This window comes from Orcinus orca, chromosome 14, assembly GCF_937001465.1.
Source record: "Orcinus orca chromosome 14, mOrcOrc1.1, whole genome shotgun sequence".
Lineage (NCBI taxonomy): Eukaryota > Metazoa > Chordata > Mammalia > Artiodactyla > Delphinidae > Orcinus > Orcinus orca.
In genome coordinates, this window is record NC_064572.1 from 44,597,471 (window position 1) to 44,613,836 (window position 16,366).

The 16,366-nt window shown below is 57.9% G+C and overlaps 2 protein-coding genes across 2 annotated transcripts in view; both read left to right on the plus strand.

Annotated features, from left to right (window-relative positions):
- Nucleotides 1-3,358: 3,358 nt before the first annotated feature.
- SLC18A3 (solute carrier family 18 member A3) lies at nt 3,359-4,945 on the plus strand. The gene has a single exon (XM_004286384.1). It carries the CDS (start codon nt 3,359-3,361, stop codon nt 4,943-4,945), a length of 1,587 nt encoding a protein of 528 aa, XP_004286432.1.
- Nucleotides 4,946-6,920: 1,975 nt separating this feature from the next.
- Nucleotides 6,921-16,366, plus strand: part of CHAT (choline O-acetyltransferase) — a 50,460-nt gene continuing 41,014 nt past the window's right edge. The window contains exons 1-5 of the mRNA XM_004286383.1: nt 6,921-7,092; nt 9,110-9,212; nt 12,150-12,341; nt 13,005-13,123; nt 15,475-15,528. Coding sequence (XP_004286431.1) covers nt 9,147-9,212; nt 12,150-12,341; nt 13,005-13,123; nt 15,475-15,528 — 431 coding nt within the window. The 5' untranslated portion in view covers nt 6,921-7,092; nt 9,110-9,146. The remainder of the gene's footprint in view (nt 7,093-9,109; nt 9,213-12,149; nt 12,342-13,004; nt 13,124-15,474; nt 15,529-16,366) is intronic.

Genomic DNA, 16,366 nt, shown 5'->3' on the forward strand with positions numbered 1-16,366 from the left:
TGTGTGTGTGTGTTTTGGGGGGGATGTCCTGGTGAGTTTTGTGTGGAGGGCTGCTGCTTTGGAGGGAGGCATCCGTCCATCCTGGCCTCTTTTCCTTCCATGGATCTTCATCTGCCCCTCTCCTTGGCACTGACAGGGAGGGTGTGGTCACCTTGTACAAAGAGCAGCAGAGGCATGATGAGGCACAAGGAACAGGGAAGCAGCATGAGGACAACAAGACTGGTCCCCATGGCCTGGGTTTAAATTTAGGCTCTACTGCTGGAATCTCAGGCAAGTGACCCAGCTTCTCCATGCCCAACTTCCTCATCAATAAGACAGGGGAAATAGCACCTACACTGAACCAGGATTCAGTGAGAATTAAATAAAGCAGCACACACAACACCTCTGGAACAGAGATGTGCTTAATAAATGAACCTGTTTCCTGCCATAGGGGAACAGAGAACTGGAGAATTAGGCATGAGCCCAGAGATAACTTGCCTTCATGCTCAGGAACAGCCATGAATTCTGTGGGCCAGAGAGCTGGAAGAAGGGATCTGCATCTTGAAGGCCCTGGGAAAGTTTCTCTTCTCTAAGATTCCACTGTTCTTTAGCCATGAGACAGAAAACTTCTGCCTTAAATTCCAACCCCCCTCTTTCAAATCAGATAAGGCAAACAACATATGCATACATGATAATTGCTCAGTAGGTGGGAAGACTGTCCCTTTGAAAGCCTCATAATGGGAGAGTCAGAAGGGACCAGAGGTCTCCAACTCAAAAGACCAGAGAGCGAGGCAGGTGATGTAAATTTGTGCAGCCAGCTGGAGAAAGACTGCAATGAGCTGGAGAGGGTGTGTACTAACTAACGGCCTTCAAATAAAATTTAAAATAATCATTTCACCCAACGGAGCCCTTCTACAGCACCCATTTCCTGCTGAGGGCTGCAGCGAGTTAGGAGTCCCCTAACCCCTTACTTAACAGAGACCAAGGCTGTGACTTGCCCAAGGTCACCCAGAGCCAGGCCTGTCCCCATACTGGAACTTTTTCCCTCCCTCAGACAGAGGACAGTTTGGCCACTTCAGAGCAGGTGTTGGCAACTCCTTGAGTGGAAGTTTCTTCTCCTTCCCTGAGTGGATGGAGAGATTGGGAATGGGTGGCAAGGCTGCTGCCTCTCACCCTGGCGTGCTGGTCTCCATCACCTCATCCGACAGCTATCTCAGGGACAGAAGCCAACTTTCCAATGCCTTCTGGGCGTCTCACCAGCCAAGACACAGCCTGGAATGATAACGCCTGCTTAACCAGTGGGGCAAGCCAGGAAGCCAGGGCACCCCTGAAACTTTTATCTCCTCTTTACAAGAGCCACAGCTGTAAAATGAAGATAAAACCACACATCTTACAGATGATAATAACCACAGCAGCCACTTACATTGCTCTTACTGTGTGCCAGGCACCCGAAGCAGTGGGTACTATTATCCATTTTACAGATAAAGAAGCTGAGGGATAGAGAGGTGAAGTGATTCCCCCCCTTCCTCCCAGGCACCCTAACTAGCAGGTGGCAGAGCCAGGAGCCATCTCAGTCCTCTGCCTCTAAAGCCCAAGTTCTTTCCACTGTATCAGGATGCCTCCTTCGGGGTGGGGAGCACCGTAAGGGAAGAAGCGGTGTCTAATGGTAGTTTGCTTTTGAGGCCAGAAGGATGGGAAGAATCCTCCCTGACTCTGGAAGAAAGGGACAAACTGTAATCTCAACAGCACAAATCTCCCAGCCTCCACTGCCTCAGAGCCTCTCTCGGGCCAGTCCGCAGACCAGAACATGGACTCGATGTGCCATCCATGGTCAACGCTGGGGACGCATTAGGCCCAGCGCAAAGCCAGGGCGGCTCACCTTGTCTTCTGAGAACGGGGCGTCTCAGCGGGTGTGGCCCTCTTAAGGTGAGCCCCCCTTGAACCTCTGCTGAGAGCAAAGCTGCTGGATCCTGCCCAGGAAATGGTTTCGGCGCCCACGCGGGGTCTCTTACGGCTCCAGGCGTAGACCCCGCCACATCACTCCCTGAGCCCACCCGGGACTTGGAGGCAGCTCTGGAGATTGGAGGTGGGGGTGGGGTTGGGAAGGGGGCGGGACCTCGCAGGAGCGGAGGGAGGGCTTGGTGTAGTGCGAAGACGAGACTGCCTGGGAGGAGTTAGAACGGGGAGGGAGTGAGGAGGCGGGAAGGGAGAAGAGGCGGAGCTGCCGGACCCGGACAGTTAAAACGGAAAGGGGGCGCACTGGTTAGGAGAAGGAGGTGGGGAAAGCGGTAGGGTGGGCGGGGCAGAGCTGATATTGGGGGCCCCGGGTGGGGACGAAGCGACTTCTCCCCTCAATCCCCAGATGCTCTTAGTCTGGAGTTCTCTGCTGTGACATTCTCCCGAAGGGCCGGTCGGTCGGAACCCAGTCCAGCAGTATGCGCCTCCCCTCCCCGGCGTGGAAGGGGCCAGGGGGCGGGGCCAGAGAAAGGGTTGAGGGATCTGTAGTTGGCGCCCCTCCAGTCACTGCCCCACATTCCAGCTGCGAGAACAGATGGACGTAGCCGCGGCTCACCTCGGGGACTCCTTACCCGCTGCGCGCTGAGATCCAGGCTAAGGCGGAGATCTGGAGCCCCTAGCGTCCCCCTCTCCCGCGGGGCCGGGGGAAAGCGGCCGCTGTGTGCCCCTCTCCGTGGGGAGAAGAGCGGGCGCGGACCCCACGAGTCCTAGAACTGCTGGGGCGGAGAACCCGCTTGTCGCGCGGCGCACCCATCCTCAGGGGCTTGGCCAGGACTCTTTCCGCACCGAGACCCCTTTCTGGGGCTTCCAGCCTTGGCGCATCTGGGGAGAGGACCCCCTCCCGGCAGTGCCCCGCCCCCAGCCCCCGCCCCGCCGACGTCGCATTAGCATGAGCGACGCAAGTGGCCCGGGCACCACTCGGGGGCCGAGACTCGCCGCGTCACAGCCCCGAGTGTAAAAGAAAAAAAGAGTAGGCGGCGGCGGAGGAGGCAAGAGCCGACGCGAGGGGAGGGGAGAGCGGCGGGGCGAGCGAGCCGGCGGGCGGGCGGCAGCAGCATGCCCCTCGGCCTGCTCAGGCGGCCTCTCAGCGCTGCGGGGGTGGCTCCCTGCGCGCCCGAGCCTCAGAGCGCTCAGTCTCCGGCTCCGGCGCCTTGGCACGGCCGCCTTTCCTGACCGCCCCTGAGCCCAGCGGCGGCGGGTCCCGAGCTCGGTTCCGGACAGCGGCGGCGCCTCGCCGGACAGGGTCCTTGCCTTTCCCGGCGAGCAGGGTTCCCCGAAGTTCCGCGCCCTGGTCTCTGCACTGCAGGGCGCGCGCGCCCGGCCCCGGCCGAAGCGTCCTCGGAAGAGCGGCGGGGTGCGGGTGATGGAACCCGAGGCGCCGGCGGGTCAGGCCCCGGCGGCAGCCAGCAAGCTGTCGGAGGCGGTGGGCGCGGCGCTGCAAGATCCCCGGCGGCAGCGGCGCCTGGTGCTGGTCATCGTGTGCGTGGCGCTGTTGCTGGACAACATGCTGTACATGGTCATCGTGCCCATCGTGCCCTACTACGTGCACTCGGCCAGCGAGAAGCCCACCCTGACTTCCAAAGTGTGTGTGACCACCCTGCCGCCGCCCACTCCGGCCAATGCCAGTGCAGACACAGTCAACATCTCGGAGTCCTCGACGGCCGCGATGCCGGCCAGGTCTACCGCGCAGCCCCAATACCCCACCGACAACGAGGACGTGAAGATCGGGGTGCTGTTTGCCTCCAAGGCCATCCTGCAGCTGCTGGTGAACCCCCTGAGCGGGACCTTCATCGACCGCATGAGCTATGACTTGCCGCTGCTTATGGGCCTGGGCGTACTGTTCGCCTCTACAGTGATGTTTGCCTTTGCGGAGGACTACGCGACGCTCTTCGCCGCGCGCAGCCTGCAGGGTCTCGGCTCGGCCTTCGCGGACACGTCTGGCATTGCCATGATCGCCGACAAGTATCCTGAGGAGCCGGAGCGCAGTCGTGCCCTGGGCTTGGCGTTGGCCTTCATCAGCTTCGGAAGCCTAGTGGCGCCGCCCTTCGGGGGGTTCCTCCACAAGTTCGTGGGCAAGACCGCGCCCTTTCTGGTGCTCGCCATGGTTTCGCTGCTCGACGCCCTGTTGCTGCTGGTTGTGGCCAAGCCCTTCTCCGCCGCGGCGCGGGCGCGGGCCAACCTGCCAGTGGGCACGCCTATCCACCGCCTCATGCTGGACCCCTACATCGCCGTGGTGGCAGGGGCGCTCACCACCTGCAACATCCCCCTCGCCTTTCTCGAGCCTACCATCGCCACGTGGATGGAGCACACGATGGCGGCGTCCGAGTGGGACGCAGGCATAGCCTGGCTGCCGGCCTTCGTGCCGCACGTGCTAGGCGTGTACCTCACAGTGCGACTGGCAGCGCGCTACCCCCACCTGCAGTGGCTGTACGGCGCCTTCGGGCTGGCAGTGATAGGCGCCAGCTCGTGCTTGGTGCCCGCCTGCCGCTCCTTTGCACCACTAGTGGTCTCGCTCTGCGGCCTCTGCTTCGGCATTGCGCTGGTGGACACGGCGCTGCTGCCCACGCTCGCCTTTCTTGTGGACGTGCGCCACGTCTCGGTCTATGGCAGCGTCTACGCCATTGCCGACATATCCTATTGCGTGGCCTATGCGCTCGGGCCCATAGTGGCGGGCCACATCGTGCACTCGCTTGGCTTTGAGCAGCTTAGCCTTGTTATGGGCCTGGCCAACCTGCTGTATGCGCCCGTCCTGCTGCTTCTGCGCAACGTGGGCCGCCTGAAGCGCTCCCGCTCCGAGCGCGATGTGCTGCTGGATGAGCCACCGCAGGGTCTATACGATGCTGTGCGCCTGCGGGAGCGCCCTCTGTCCGACCGGGAAGGCGCGCCTCGCAGCCCGCCAGGCCCCTTTGACGCATGTGAGGACGACTACGACTACTACACCCGCAGCTAGCAGCCCCGCTTCTCCTCCAGGCCACCCGCCCACTCCCCACCCCCGGGTCAAGGTGGCTGCTCTGTGAGCACACTGGCCAGCTCAGGCTCAGGTCCCGCCTCCTGCAGCGAGTACCCCAGCCCCTCCTCTGTCTTGATTTCCCCTGCCCGAGTCCCCTCTTTATGACCCTTTCTGTGTCCTCCTCCCTTTCCTCCAATGGGGCATGGAGCACCGAGGCACGTGAACTTATGTGCTCCTGGCAAAGACGAAGAGGCGCGCGGGTCGCCACCTCGGGGCTCCCCGATGTAGAGCCGTGCCTCTGTTTGTCCTTACTTCCGTTCCTCCCAGTGCCAACTTGGCCCGTTGCGCTGCGGTGCCTCCGGGCCGAATCAATAAACTATATCTGTACGAGACCGAGTCTCTTTACTGATGGGGTGGGCGGCCGGGCAAGGGGCCAGGGCAGAATGGGAGGGTGAGCTGGGTCTAACCCAAATCCGGGTCTCAGTCCAGCGGGCACGCAGGAAGCCTTTTGCTCTTTTGCTACCTGGAAAAGGAGATACGAAAGAAGCAAACTCAACAAGGGCTCCCACCCACAAACACCCTGGTGCCTAGGCCGGCCTCAGCCCGCGACAGCCCCTCCCTCACGCAGGCCTAGCGCAGCGCCCCAGGGCGCCGCCCGGGGGAGCCTGAGGACCCTCTCCCTCCGGGTGCGCTTGTCCCGCCCCTTGAGGACACACCCTGAGTCTAAGACAGAGCTCTTAGGCGCCCAAGCTTCCCTTCCCTTCGAGCCTGGCAACCTGTCCCGTCCAGTCTCCGAAAGAGAATAGGGGTGGGCAGCTGAAAAAAAACCGGCCGCATCCTTAAGGGCTTGATTTCTCGAGACGCGTGTGTGTGATTGTGTGTTCGTTAGACCACTGGACTCTATCCTACGAGGAGTGGAGGAACAGTTGTCGATGTGTCCGCTGTGTTCCAGCTATACAGGCTTGAGTCAGGGCTGGAGAGAATGATAGTGTGAGAGCTGATACCAACCCCACCCTACCCAGTCCTGAGTGCAAGCAAGCGCCCAGGGCTGCCAGAGAAGTCTCCCCACCTTGAGTGGGGGTCCCCAGAGTCCCAGACCAGCGTGTGTGCACCACTCCCAGTCCTGCAACCTGCGGCCTCCTGAAGGCTGCAGAGTCCTCGGATTCCGGCATGGAGAGGTCGCCGTGTTGGGGTACGCCTGTGTATTAGACAACGTCTGTGGGGGTCTGTACTGCTGGTGTGTGCACGTCTGTTCTGACTCTGTGTGTCTGGCTGTGTGTGTGTCTGTCTGAGCAGGGTCTCTCTTTGTGAGTCTGTCTGTGTGTGTTCGTGTGTAAGGATCTATATGGGGTGGGGGGGAATGCATTGTCTGGGAGGAATGTCTGCCTCTGGCTGCGTGTCTCTAAGCATCCCCAGGTCTGTATCCTGCATATTCCCTGTAGTGCCAGCCGGGATGAGTGGGAATAGAAAAGGACCTGCAGTGATCGATAAACAGGTTGTTTTATTTATTATTATTATTATTATATTGTAAGAGGAGTTGTAATAAGGTTTGAGCCTGCCCTGGACAGTGGGGAGGGCACAGATTTATCCAGACCCAACCCTCCCCCGGGTTCTGCAGAGGCAGCCACGGCTAGGATAAAGGGGTTAGGGGAGCGCAGGGACTGGGGAAGGCTGAGCTGAGGGCGATGGGCACGGGCGGGGCCCCGTTCTGCACCCCCCATCTCGGGCCTGGATTCCGCTGCCTTTGCTAGAGATCGTCCGGGAAGCCGTCAGAGCACGGGATGGGGACCGGGAGGTGGGATCCCGGAAGGCAGCGGAGTGGTGAGGCGGGGTGGAGGGCGGGGGGGACAAAGGATGGAGAGGGTGAGAGGTAGGGGTGGGGCTGGGGGGAGGGAGGAAAAGGGAGAAAGGGGAGGGAGGAGGAACAGGAGGAAAGAGGGGAGGCGACTGGCGCGGCCGGCTCGCTCGCAGCCAGTCGCGAGGCCTGGGGACCCGGCGACGTCGGAGGCTCTGCCACCGACTGAGGCGGTGGCCCCCACCCCCGCACTGCTGACGCGCCCCCGAATCCCTTCCGGCTCACATTCTAGCCCCTAGTTCTGCTGGGTGCGGTGCAGCGGCGGCCGAGGCAGCAGAGACGAGGAGAGCAGGTGAGTAGGGCTGGACTGGCGGAGCACAGCGCGGGGAGCCGGGAGCGCAGGGAGGCTCCGTCCAGGGACCGCGCCGGGGCCGGGAGGCCCCAGAACCCGCGGAGTCCTCCGAGTCCCGAAGGGCAGCGGCCGTCGGGGGACGGCCAGGAGACTGCGGGATTCTGTGGCTCTGGTGTTTCTCCACCGAGGGTGGGGGCAGGGGACGGGGAGCTGGATGGTGCGAAGTTGGGGGAAAGGGCTTGGACAGGCTTGACTGTCAGCTTCGCGGCCTCACGTGTGTGTCCACACTTCTGAACCCCCATCTGCTAAGTGCCAAGGTCTGCACTTTCCGTGCCCAGTTGGAGGGTCTGCAGGTCTCACTCCAACCCCCTGAAGTGCTGGCATGCACCTGCCTCTCTCCCACTCTCTCGCGGAGGCGGGAGATGGGGTGCAGGCGTGGGCGCAAGTGGCAAGTATAAGCCGGGTGACAGGTAGCCCCTGGAGCACGCGGGCAGCCTGTGGTGCCCGGGCTGAGCTGGGCTTCGGCTTCCAGGGCAAAGCAGAGCCCCCTCCAGGCAGGCTTCAGAAGCCAGGCTGGTGGGAGTGTGGAGTGGAGGGCACCAAACTGACAAAGAAAGATACCGACACAAATACACCCTTTAGGCGCCAGCCCAAGGGCCAGTGAGGAAGAGCAGCTGGCCGACAGGAACAAAGCCCTCCCATGTGGCACCCATGAAACCATCCTACTTCAATCTCCTGTGCCTCTCTGAGACGTGGGGTCTCTGAGGCTTGACTGGTATCTTCCCGCTATGGGCTGGCTGGGGGCCAGAGCAAGAGGAGGTATAGGCTGCATTGTCTATAGGGCCCTTGCCACCTTGCCCTTGCCCTACTCGCCCCCTCAAAACTCCCGTGGCTCTGGGGTCGACTCTCATCTGGACGCCGTTGCTTCTGCTTTGCAGTGGGTCGTGGCAGCCCCTGTGCTACAGGGCGCTCGCCGGTCTGGGGACCACCTAGTCCCAAGTGCTGGGGGCACAGTGCCCGCAAGGACTCTCCCTTCTCTGCCCAGCGCTACCAGGCAACCCCAGGCCCCTCCACCCCTGGACCGGGATTACCTATCTTTCAGGATGCTGTGTCTTAGGGTCAGCTGTGCCTTGCACCCAGCCCCCCTCTCCCACTGTGTCTGCCTGGGGGTAGAAGGGGCTAAGTCTTAGCTTTAGGCTCTTGGGAGAGAATAGGGGATGGATGAGTGGAAAGCATGGGTGGGTGCTTACACTTATGCAGGCTTATGCTTAGGGTTAGAGGCTGGGCCCCAGTAACCTTACAAACTGGCTTTTGCCCCTCTTGGCCTGGCTCACTTCTACTGTACCTTCAGAATTAATCCACCTCCTTACAGGCCTATTCAGGGGACCCCTAGGGGCCTGGGCTGCCTAACTTCCCTGTACCATCTCCCTCAGCATTCTCATGCCACCTACACTGGCAGCCAGCGGACCAGAGACTGCCTAAGTCACAGCCCATCCAGCGGGGTCCTCCCTGCCTTGGCCACAGGCCAGTCTCTGATAAGCCTCGAGCGTCTCCTGGAGCCCAGAGCCCTAGAGGACCTTGTATTCATTCATGTGCGCACGCATTCCTTGTACTCAGCTACCCAACACTGATTTTACTCCATGGCAGGCAGAGGGCTACGGCTCAGAGGTGAAGCACTGAACACGGCAGGTGTAGTCTTGCCCTGGAGAAGCTCACAGTCTAGTGGGAAAGAGAGATTTTAATCTGCAAAGCACATATCTATCGGGTCCCAGGCAGGAACAACGCAAGTGCTCTGCCAGTGACCCCTCATGGATCTGGAATGAGAGGACACTGTGGTCAGTGTGTGGACTGGTCTGGAGGTCAGGAGTTTGGGACCAGGCCCACAAGGAGGGCTGTGAACACTACTGCCCAGCTCTGGGCTCCTCACAGGGCAGAGGCAGGGTACCAGGCTATGGGAAGTGAAGGGTCCGGTCTAGGTGGCTCTTGTATTGATGCCTCTCTGCTTCTCGGTCCCCAGGTCCACACCTCTGCTTCCCCAATCAGGAGTCACCAAGATGCCCATCCTCGAAAAAACGCCCCCTAAGATGGCAGCAAAAAGTCCCAGCAGTGAGGAGGAGCCTGTAAGTGACGTTTGGATCCCTCTCTCCCCACTCACAAATTCTTGCTTCCAGAACAGTCCTGAGAGGGACTGACCCCCAACTTTTGCCTGGCCCCTAGCCCTGTGCTCTCCTGGGCAGGAGGCCCAGGCTGCAGCCCTGCCCCAAGTTTGCTGAGGAGCCCGGGGAGGCCTGGAGGGGCTGGGAGTGGCGTCAGGGAATACTGAGGGAATGCTGACAGCCACACTTCCTAACCTCCAAGGCCAGGGAGAGCCCTTGACCTGAGCCGGGCACTCTCTTTTCTCTCAGGGCCTCCCCTCTCTCCAAGTTCCACCTCCAATGGCTGTGAGCCCAGTGGAACTGCCTTAGGATGAGGCCGAATTCCCTACTCTAAGCCCTGTCACATCTCAGCCCCAGGTGCTGTCAGCCCTGGAGCCTTAAGCGCCGTCTTCCCCACTGGTTTGAGACAATGCCACCCTTCCCTGGACAGGCATCCTCCTTCCCCACCACACTCAACCCACCTTCCAGAGTGATAAAGCGACACATCTGATCTTCAGGCTGTTGCACGCGGCGGTTCCTGTCTTCTTGACACCTCTTTACCCCAACCCTAACCCCAGGGCTTCATTTGAAAACCTGATCAGAACTTTCTGGCTTCTCCTCATGAAGTTGCTCACCACATTGTCCAGACAAACAGCCTGACAAACACCTCTGTTGTTGCCTCTGGTCCGTGGCACGTCCCTCCCTTTGGACTGTGGCTGCCTTGAGAGCAGGCTCTGTATCTCCATTGTCCCTGAGACCAGCCCAGAAATGTGAGCCCTGGCTCACATAAATTGCCCAGAAATGTTTATTGATCTAAGACCCCAGGGCCCAAAGACCCTCATTTGTACAAGTCCCTGCCTCTGTACCCAGGCAAGGCCAGAAGCCCACGAGAGTCTGGGAAGAGCCCCAAGGGGCTGAGACATCTGAGCAGAGATTTCCTGCTTCACTCCTTCTTACCCATCACTGATCCCCCATGACCCAGGCTGAGTCACTGTCAGAGCTCCGAAGAAGGGTAGCCTGTTTCTAGCAGGGGCTCTAGCCAGATCTGCTGGCACTCTTGGCCAAGCCACCAGCTGCACTGCGCTTTCTGTAGATGCTTCCCCACTCACCCACCACACAGACCCCCAAGACCCCAAGAGAAGGAAGAGGGAACTAGAGCAGCTTGGTGGGGAGGCTGGACCTGGCTCTCTGGGAGTGCGCGGAGCAACCTGGAATGCTGCGCGGACCCATCCTCAAGGGTTACCCAGGGCAGGAGCAGCCCGTAGTTGGCACTGACACCCTCCTCCCTCCCCCTAGGGCAGTGAACTCTAGAGACAGGTAGAGCCCCTTCCCTCATCAGCGCACGCGCTCCGGTTCACTCACACTTGGGGTCCTCACACTTGGGGTCTGCCTGCCCAGAGCTCCCGGGGATGCAGGTGGGGGTCCGCTTCAGTCCCTGCAGCAGCAGGAGCGGAGCACAGGTAAGCATTCAATGGACCCCCTTCACTCCAGAGCCTGGCCGGGGTGGAAATTCACTGACCCCACCACCCCACAGAGGAGAAACCCCTGAAAAGAAGGCAGCCCACCATGGGCCAGCTTTGTAAAGTTTAAGTAGTAGCATGAAGAGTCCTGGTTTCCGATTGTGACCAGCTAAGTGAGGAAGAGGGAAAAGGATGGATGGAAAAGGGAGCAAGGGAGAGAACGCCCAAGGAGGAAGGAGCAGAAGGGCTGTCGGTGGGGGCGGGTGTGGTGGTGGCGGGGACTGATTTCAGGTCCTGGCTCTGCCACAGAATGGCTGGATGACTTTGGACTAGCCTCTTCACCCTCTGGTCCTCAGTTTCCTCATCTGAAAATGGGACAAAAATTCCTTCCCAGGCTAAGCCATAACACTGTTGAACGCACACAAGATCCCAGGGTGACAGAGCTCGTAAACTGAGAAGCCCAGATCAGGAGGACATGGGTGGCGAGTTCTACTTAGATTCTTGAGACACTTTGGGGGCCCCCAGGTATTACGGGTTTTCTCTTAGGAATCCATCTGGAGGGATAAGGATAGTAATATCATAACGTTTTATGATGTGCCTAATTGGGGCCAGTTGTTTCTCTTATTTAATTCTCTCTGTGCCCCTGTCACATAGGAATTGTTATTTATGTCCTATGAATGAGGAAGCTGAGGCTGGGAGAGATTAAGAGTGGAAAAACTTCCAATGCATTTCCCCCCACCTGCGCCCCATACCCACATGGAGCTAAATGCCCCTCCCTGTGCTTCCTAACTGGGAGGGATTTAATAAGGAGACCAGTGCATGAGTCACCTTCCCAGGAAATATCGTGCAGAATTCTGGTCATTAGGGCAAGCAGTGAACTATACCTCGCACCACCTTTCAACTGTCCAAATCTCTCCATTAAAGTCACACCCTTTGGGTCCGGAGATCAACTGGATTGTGGAGCCCCAGCTGGGAACAAGTCCTAAATTAAGAGTGGCCAGCAGTCAATATCAATAACAGGACCGTTTCATCTTACACTCATTCTTTATGGTTTGTAGGCACTTTCATATTCGTGATCTCTTTGATCTTATGAGAGATAGAGGTTATTACTTCTGTTTTACAGGGTAGGAAACTGAGGCACAGAGGTAGGGGCGATTTGCTCAAGATCACACAGGTGGTCAGCAGCAGGGTCGGGGCATGAACCCATGTCTGTCTGGTGTCAGCCTCAAGGTCTTTTCCTCTGCACTTTGCCCCCTCCTAGAGACCAGGATGGGGTGTGGGAGAAAGCTAACAGGAGCTTCCTAAGTTCACAATTCTGCTGAGCTGAGCCCTGGAAAGAGATGAGTCCCAGAATAGGGAACAAAGATGGGGCAGATCGAAATAGACACAGGGGATCAATTTGGGGACAGGCATGGGCCACACATGAGAAGAGGAACCAAAGCCTCTGATCCTTCCCTTCCAGGGGCTGCCCAAACTCCCCGTGCCCCCGCTGCAGCAGACCCTGGCCACCTACCTGCGGTGCATGCAGCACCTGGTGCCTGAGGAGCAATTCAGGAGGAGCCAGGCCATTGTGCAGCGGTTTGGGGCTCCTGGTGGCCTCGGTGAGACCCTGCAGCAGAAGCTCCTGGAACGGCGGGAGAAGACAGCCAACTGGGTAAGAGCTGCTGGGAGGGGGCAAACAAGGAACCCATGGGTCAGGGGGCAGAAAGCAGTCATGGAGACAGAGGGATCTGGATGAGGGGCAGGTAGGTGACAAAGATGAGGCAGATGGAGGGACAGGCATGGGGGAGACAACAGAGTGATAGTGAGGAGCAAGGGTGAAGGACAGACAAGATGGGGTTGGGGACAGAGAGGGGACAGATGGGGATAAGGATGGGGGACAGACAGGGACAGAGATGGGGGCAGTTGGGGGACAGAAATGGGGGGCAGATGAGTAACAGGGATGGGAGCAGTAGAGGATAGCGTGAGGTCAGGGGAGCAGAGAGGGGTGAAAGGCAGGAATGAGACACTCATAAGAAAGGACAGGGGGCATGGATGAAGCAGTAAACAACCAGGATGAACACTGGGATGGAAGAAAGGAGATAGTGTGGGACAAAGCTGAAGGACAGGCCTGGTAGACGGGGAGCACACAGGCCCTAGCCCGTAAATGGGGCTCAGCGAATGTTTGTGGAATGAATGAATGAATGAAAAAAGTACATGATCTACTGAAGGGTCCCCATTTTCCCCTGGGGCTGCCAGGATGGGACTGGTGCGCTCCACAGGCGAGATGTGTGTGGCCATTGGGGGTAATGGCACCCTTCCCCACCCTCCCTGGCAGGTGTCTGAGTACTGGCTGAATGACATGTATCTCAATAACCGACTGGCCCTGCCTGTCAACTCCAGCCCAGCTGTGATCTTTGCCCGGCAGCACTTCCAAGATACCAGTGACCAGCTAAGGTGAGGCCCCCGTGACCCTGGGCTCACAGCTTGGCAGTCTGCCTGGAGGAGGGGGCCTGGCACCAGCACCAGGAAGGAGAGGTTGAAACTCGTGCCTCGGCTGAGCTTTCTGAGGCCTAATGGCCCTGAGACAGTGGCATCCAGGCCATGGTGTCAGAAGGGGGTTAGGCAAGTGGCACGTGGGTAACAAACACAGGGTCTTCCTCAGAATGTATCTATTTGGGGTGGGGTGGGGAGGTCACGGGCCCCCAGGTGTCCCCATGGCAGTCTGGGCCTGGTTGAGGCCCTGGGAGGAAGCCTGTAGCCTCTGATCCTGCCAGCACTTGAGGCTGGGGCTTCTTACTGGGACCCACGGCCCCAGGCTATCTCAGAGGGCCTCTGCAGCCCTGCAGCCCCCAGCTCTGGACAGAGGCTCTGAGGGAGTGGAAATGGTTTCTTCCCGCCAGCCACTGCCAGAGTCTCTGCCATCTGCTGCAATTTCAGAGCTCACTGAGCCCCTGGAACAGCCTCTGGGCCCACTGATGACAACGGAGGGGCCGTTTACGCAAGGGTCGGGTCGGGAGGAAGGGTCTCTCTGCCAGAGTCTCTCAGAGCCAAACCCAGGTCTCTGGCCTCAAGACCCAAAAGTGGCACAGCATGGGGACAGTTCAGAGGGAGGAAAAAAAAAACAAGAGGCAGGGCCCACCTTGGCCTCTGAGCAGGGCTCAACTATGCTGGAAGACCCCTGCCCCCTCCTTCTTCACCAAGACCAGGTCGGCCAACCTGCTGGCCGGGGGCAGTCTTCCCCCTTCCCCTGCAGCCAGGCCTTCCCTGGGCAGAAGGAAGTGTGTGGATGTATGAACAGCTTCCGGAAACAGTTCTCAAAATTGCATCGAAGGGGGCGTTTTCCTCCTGATGCAATTAAGCCAGGCTCATCATCCATGGGCCGTTAAGATGACAGAGTCCTTTAAGGAACCTCCATACTGTTCTCCATAGTGGCTGCACCAATTCACATTCCCACCAGCAGTGCAGGAGGGTCCCTTAAAAAACTACAAATAGAACTACCATACGACCCAGCAATCCCACTACTGGGCATATACCCTGAGAAAACCATCATTCAAAAAGAGTCATGTACCAAGATGTTCATTGCAGCTCTATTTACAATAGCCAGGACATGGAAACAACCTAAGTGTCCATCATCAGATGAATGGATAAAGAAGATGTGGCACATATATACAATGGAATATTAATCAGCCGTAAAAAGAAACAAAATTGAGCTATTTGTAATGAGGTGGATAGACCTAGAGTCTGTCATACAGAGTGAAGTAAGTTAGAATGAGAAAGACAAATACCGTATGCTAACACATATATATGGGATTTAAGGGAAAAAAAAGTCATGAAGAACCTAGGGGTAAGACAGGAATAAAGACACAGACCTACTGGAGAATGGACTTGAGGATATGGAGAGGGGGAAGGGTGAGCTGTGACAAAGTGAGAGAGTGGCACGGACATATATACACTACCAAACGTAAAATAGATAGCTAGTGGGAAGTAGCTGCATAGCACAGGGAGATCAGCTCGGTGCTTTGTGTCCACCTAGAGGGGTGGGATAGGGACGGTGGGAGGGAGGGAGACGTAAGAGGGAAGAGATATGGGAACATATGTATATGTATAACTGATTCACTTTGTTATAAAGCAAAAACTAACACACCATTGTAAAGCAATTATACTCTAATAAAGATTAAAAAAAAAAAGATGACAGGGGCCCGTGGTAAGGTTGTCTGGTGCCTTTTTTCCCCACGCCAGCACCCACTTTCCTTTTCATTAGCATTAAGGGGACCAAATGACTGACTTTCCCCAGGAGATTGGATTTCCCAGAACCCCAGGGTTTTGGCCCAGTCCAGCCCCAGCACAGGCCTTCACCTGGAAGAACCCCATCCCTCACTGTCCAACCCCCTCTTGCCTGCTCTGTGGCCTCTCCTGGCTTCCTCTCCCTCCTCCTCCTCCTCTTCAGTCACCTTCCAGTTTCCTCTCCTCCCCCCCAGTTCTCTTCTCAGGACCATTTTTAATCCAAAGGTTTGTGAAGGACCAACAGCATGGGGGTAGGGGCGGGGCAGCAGGAACCCCACCTGATTAGTGTACCATCAAGGCCAGACATCTGGTGGGTGGTCCATGAGTTTGGGAGAGACTGAGTGGAGGTGGGAGGGAGGGGCAGAGGGAGGTGGAGAGAGAAGTAAGAAGGAATGAAGGAAGAAGGGAGGGAGGGAGGAAGGGAGCTGAAGGATGGAGGGAGGGAGGGAGCTGAAGGATGGAGGGAGGGAGGGAGCCTGGGCCCTGGAGAGGAAATACTAAGGCCTCATCTCTCTCTGCAGGTTTGCAGCCAACCTCATCTCCGGTGTGCTCAGCTACAAGGCCCTGCTGGACAGGTAGGACAGAGCCCAGCCTGAGAAGGGTAGTACCCTGTTCTGGCACAGTCTGTTGACCCATCTGTCCCCCTACCACACTAGCCAAGGAGCTCCCAGAGGGCAGAGAACTTGCCTTTTTCCAGCTCTGTGTTCTGGGCTCCCATCACAGAGCAAACAGCCCCCTTGAACTTCCTGAGCATCAGAATGACCTTTACCCCAGCTGACCTAGCCATTCATGGTTACTGTGCCCGGGGTAAGCACGATCCCTCCTTGATCTCTTTAAAATGCCCCCCTCCCTCCATACGTCTTATATATACACATGCCATGATTCAGCGTGTCAGGAATATAGAGAGCATATCAAAAGGTGGGGAAGGAAAAGTTGTTGGAGCGCGGTGATGGTGAGTTCAGCCTTGTTACTCACTACGTGAAAGGAATGGGCTCCCCACTCTGAGCCTGTTTCCTCAACCCTATCAAACTTGAGAAATGGGTGAGCTGACTCAGTGGACCCAAAGGTGTCCTGACAGATGGAGAGAGCTGCATAAGCACAGTGGATCATCACTGATTTTAGGAGGAAAGTCCCTTTTCCAGCCAAGCACCAGGTGCCCAGGAGCAGCAGAGGGAGTGAGAGGGCGTGGGGGACCCCATGAGAGGGTCTCAGAGTCCCCAGAGGGAGGAAATATAAGGGCATCAGATGCTGGAAAGAAAGAAGGGTCCAAAGCAATGTCCATTGCACAGACGGGGAAGCTGAGGCTCAGAGAGGTTAAGGGTCTTGTCCGTGGTCACACAGCCAGGAGGTAGCAGAGTGAGGAAGGCACAGGGGCAAACTTCACTTTCTCTTTAACTTGATCCAACTGAGTCT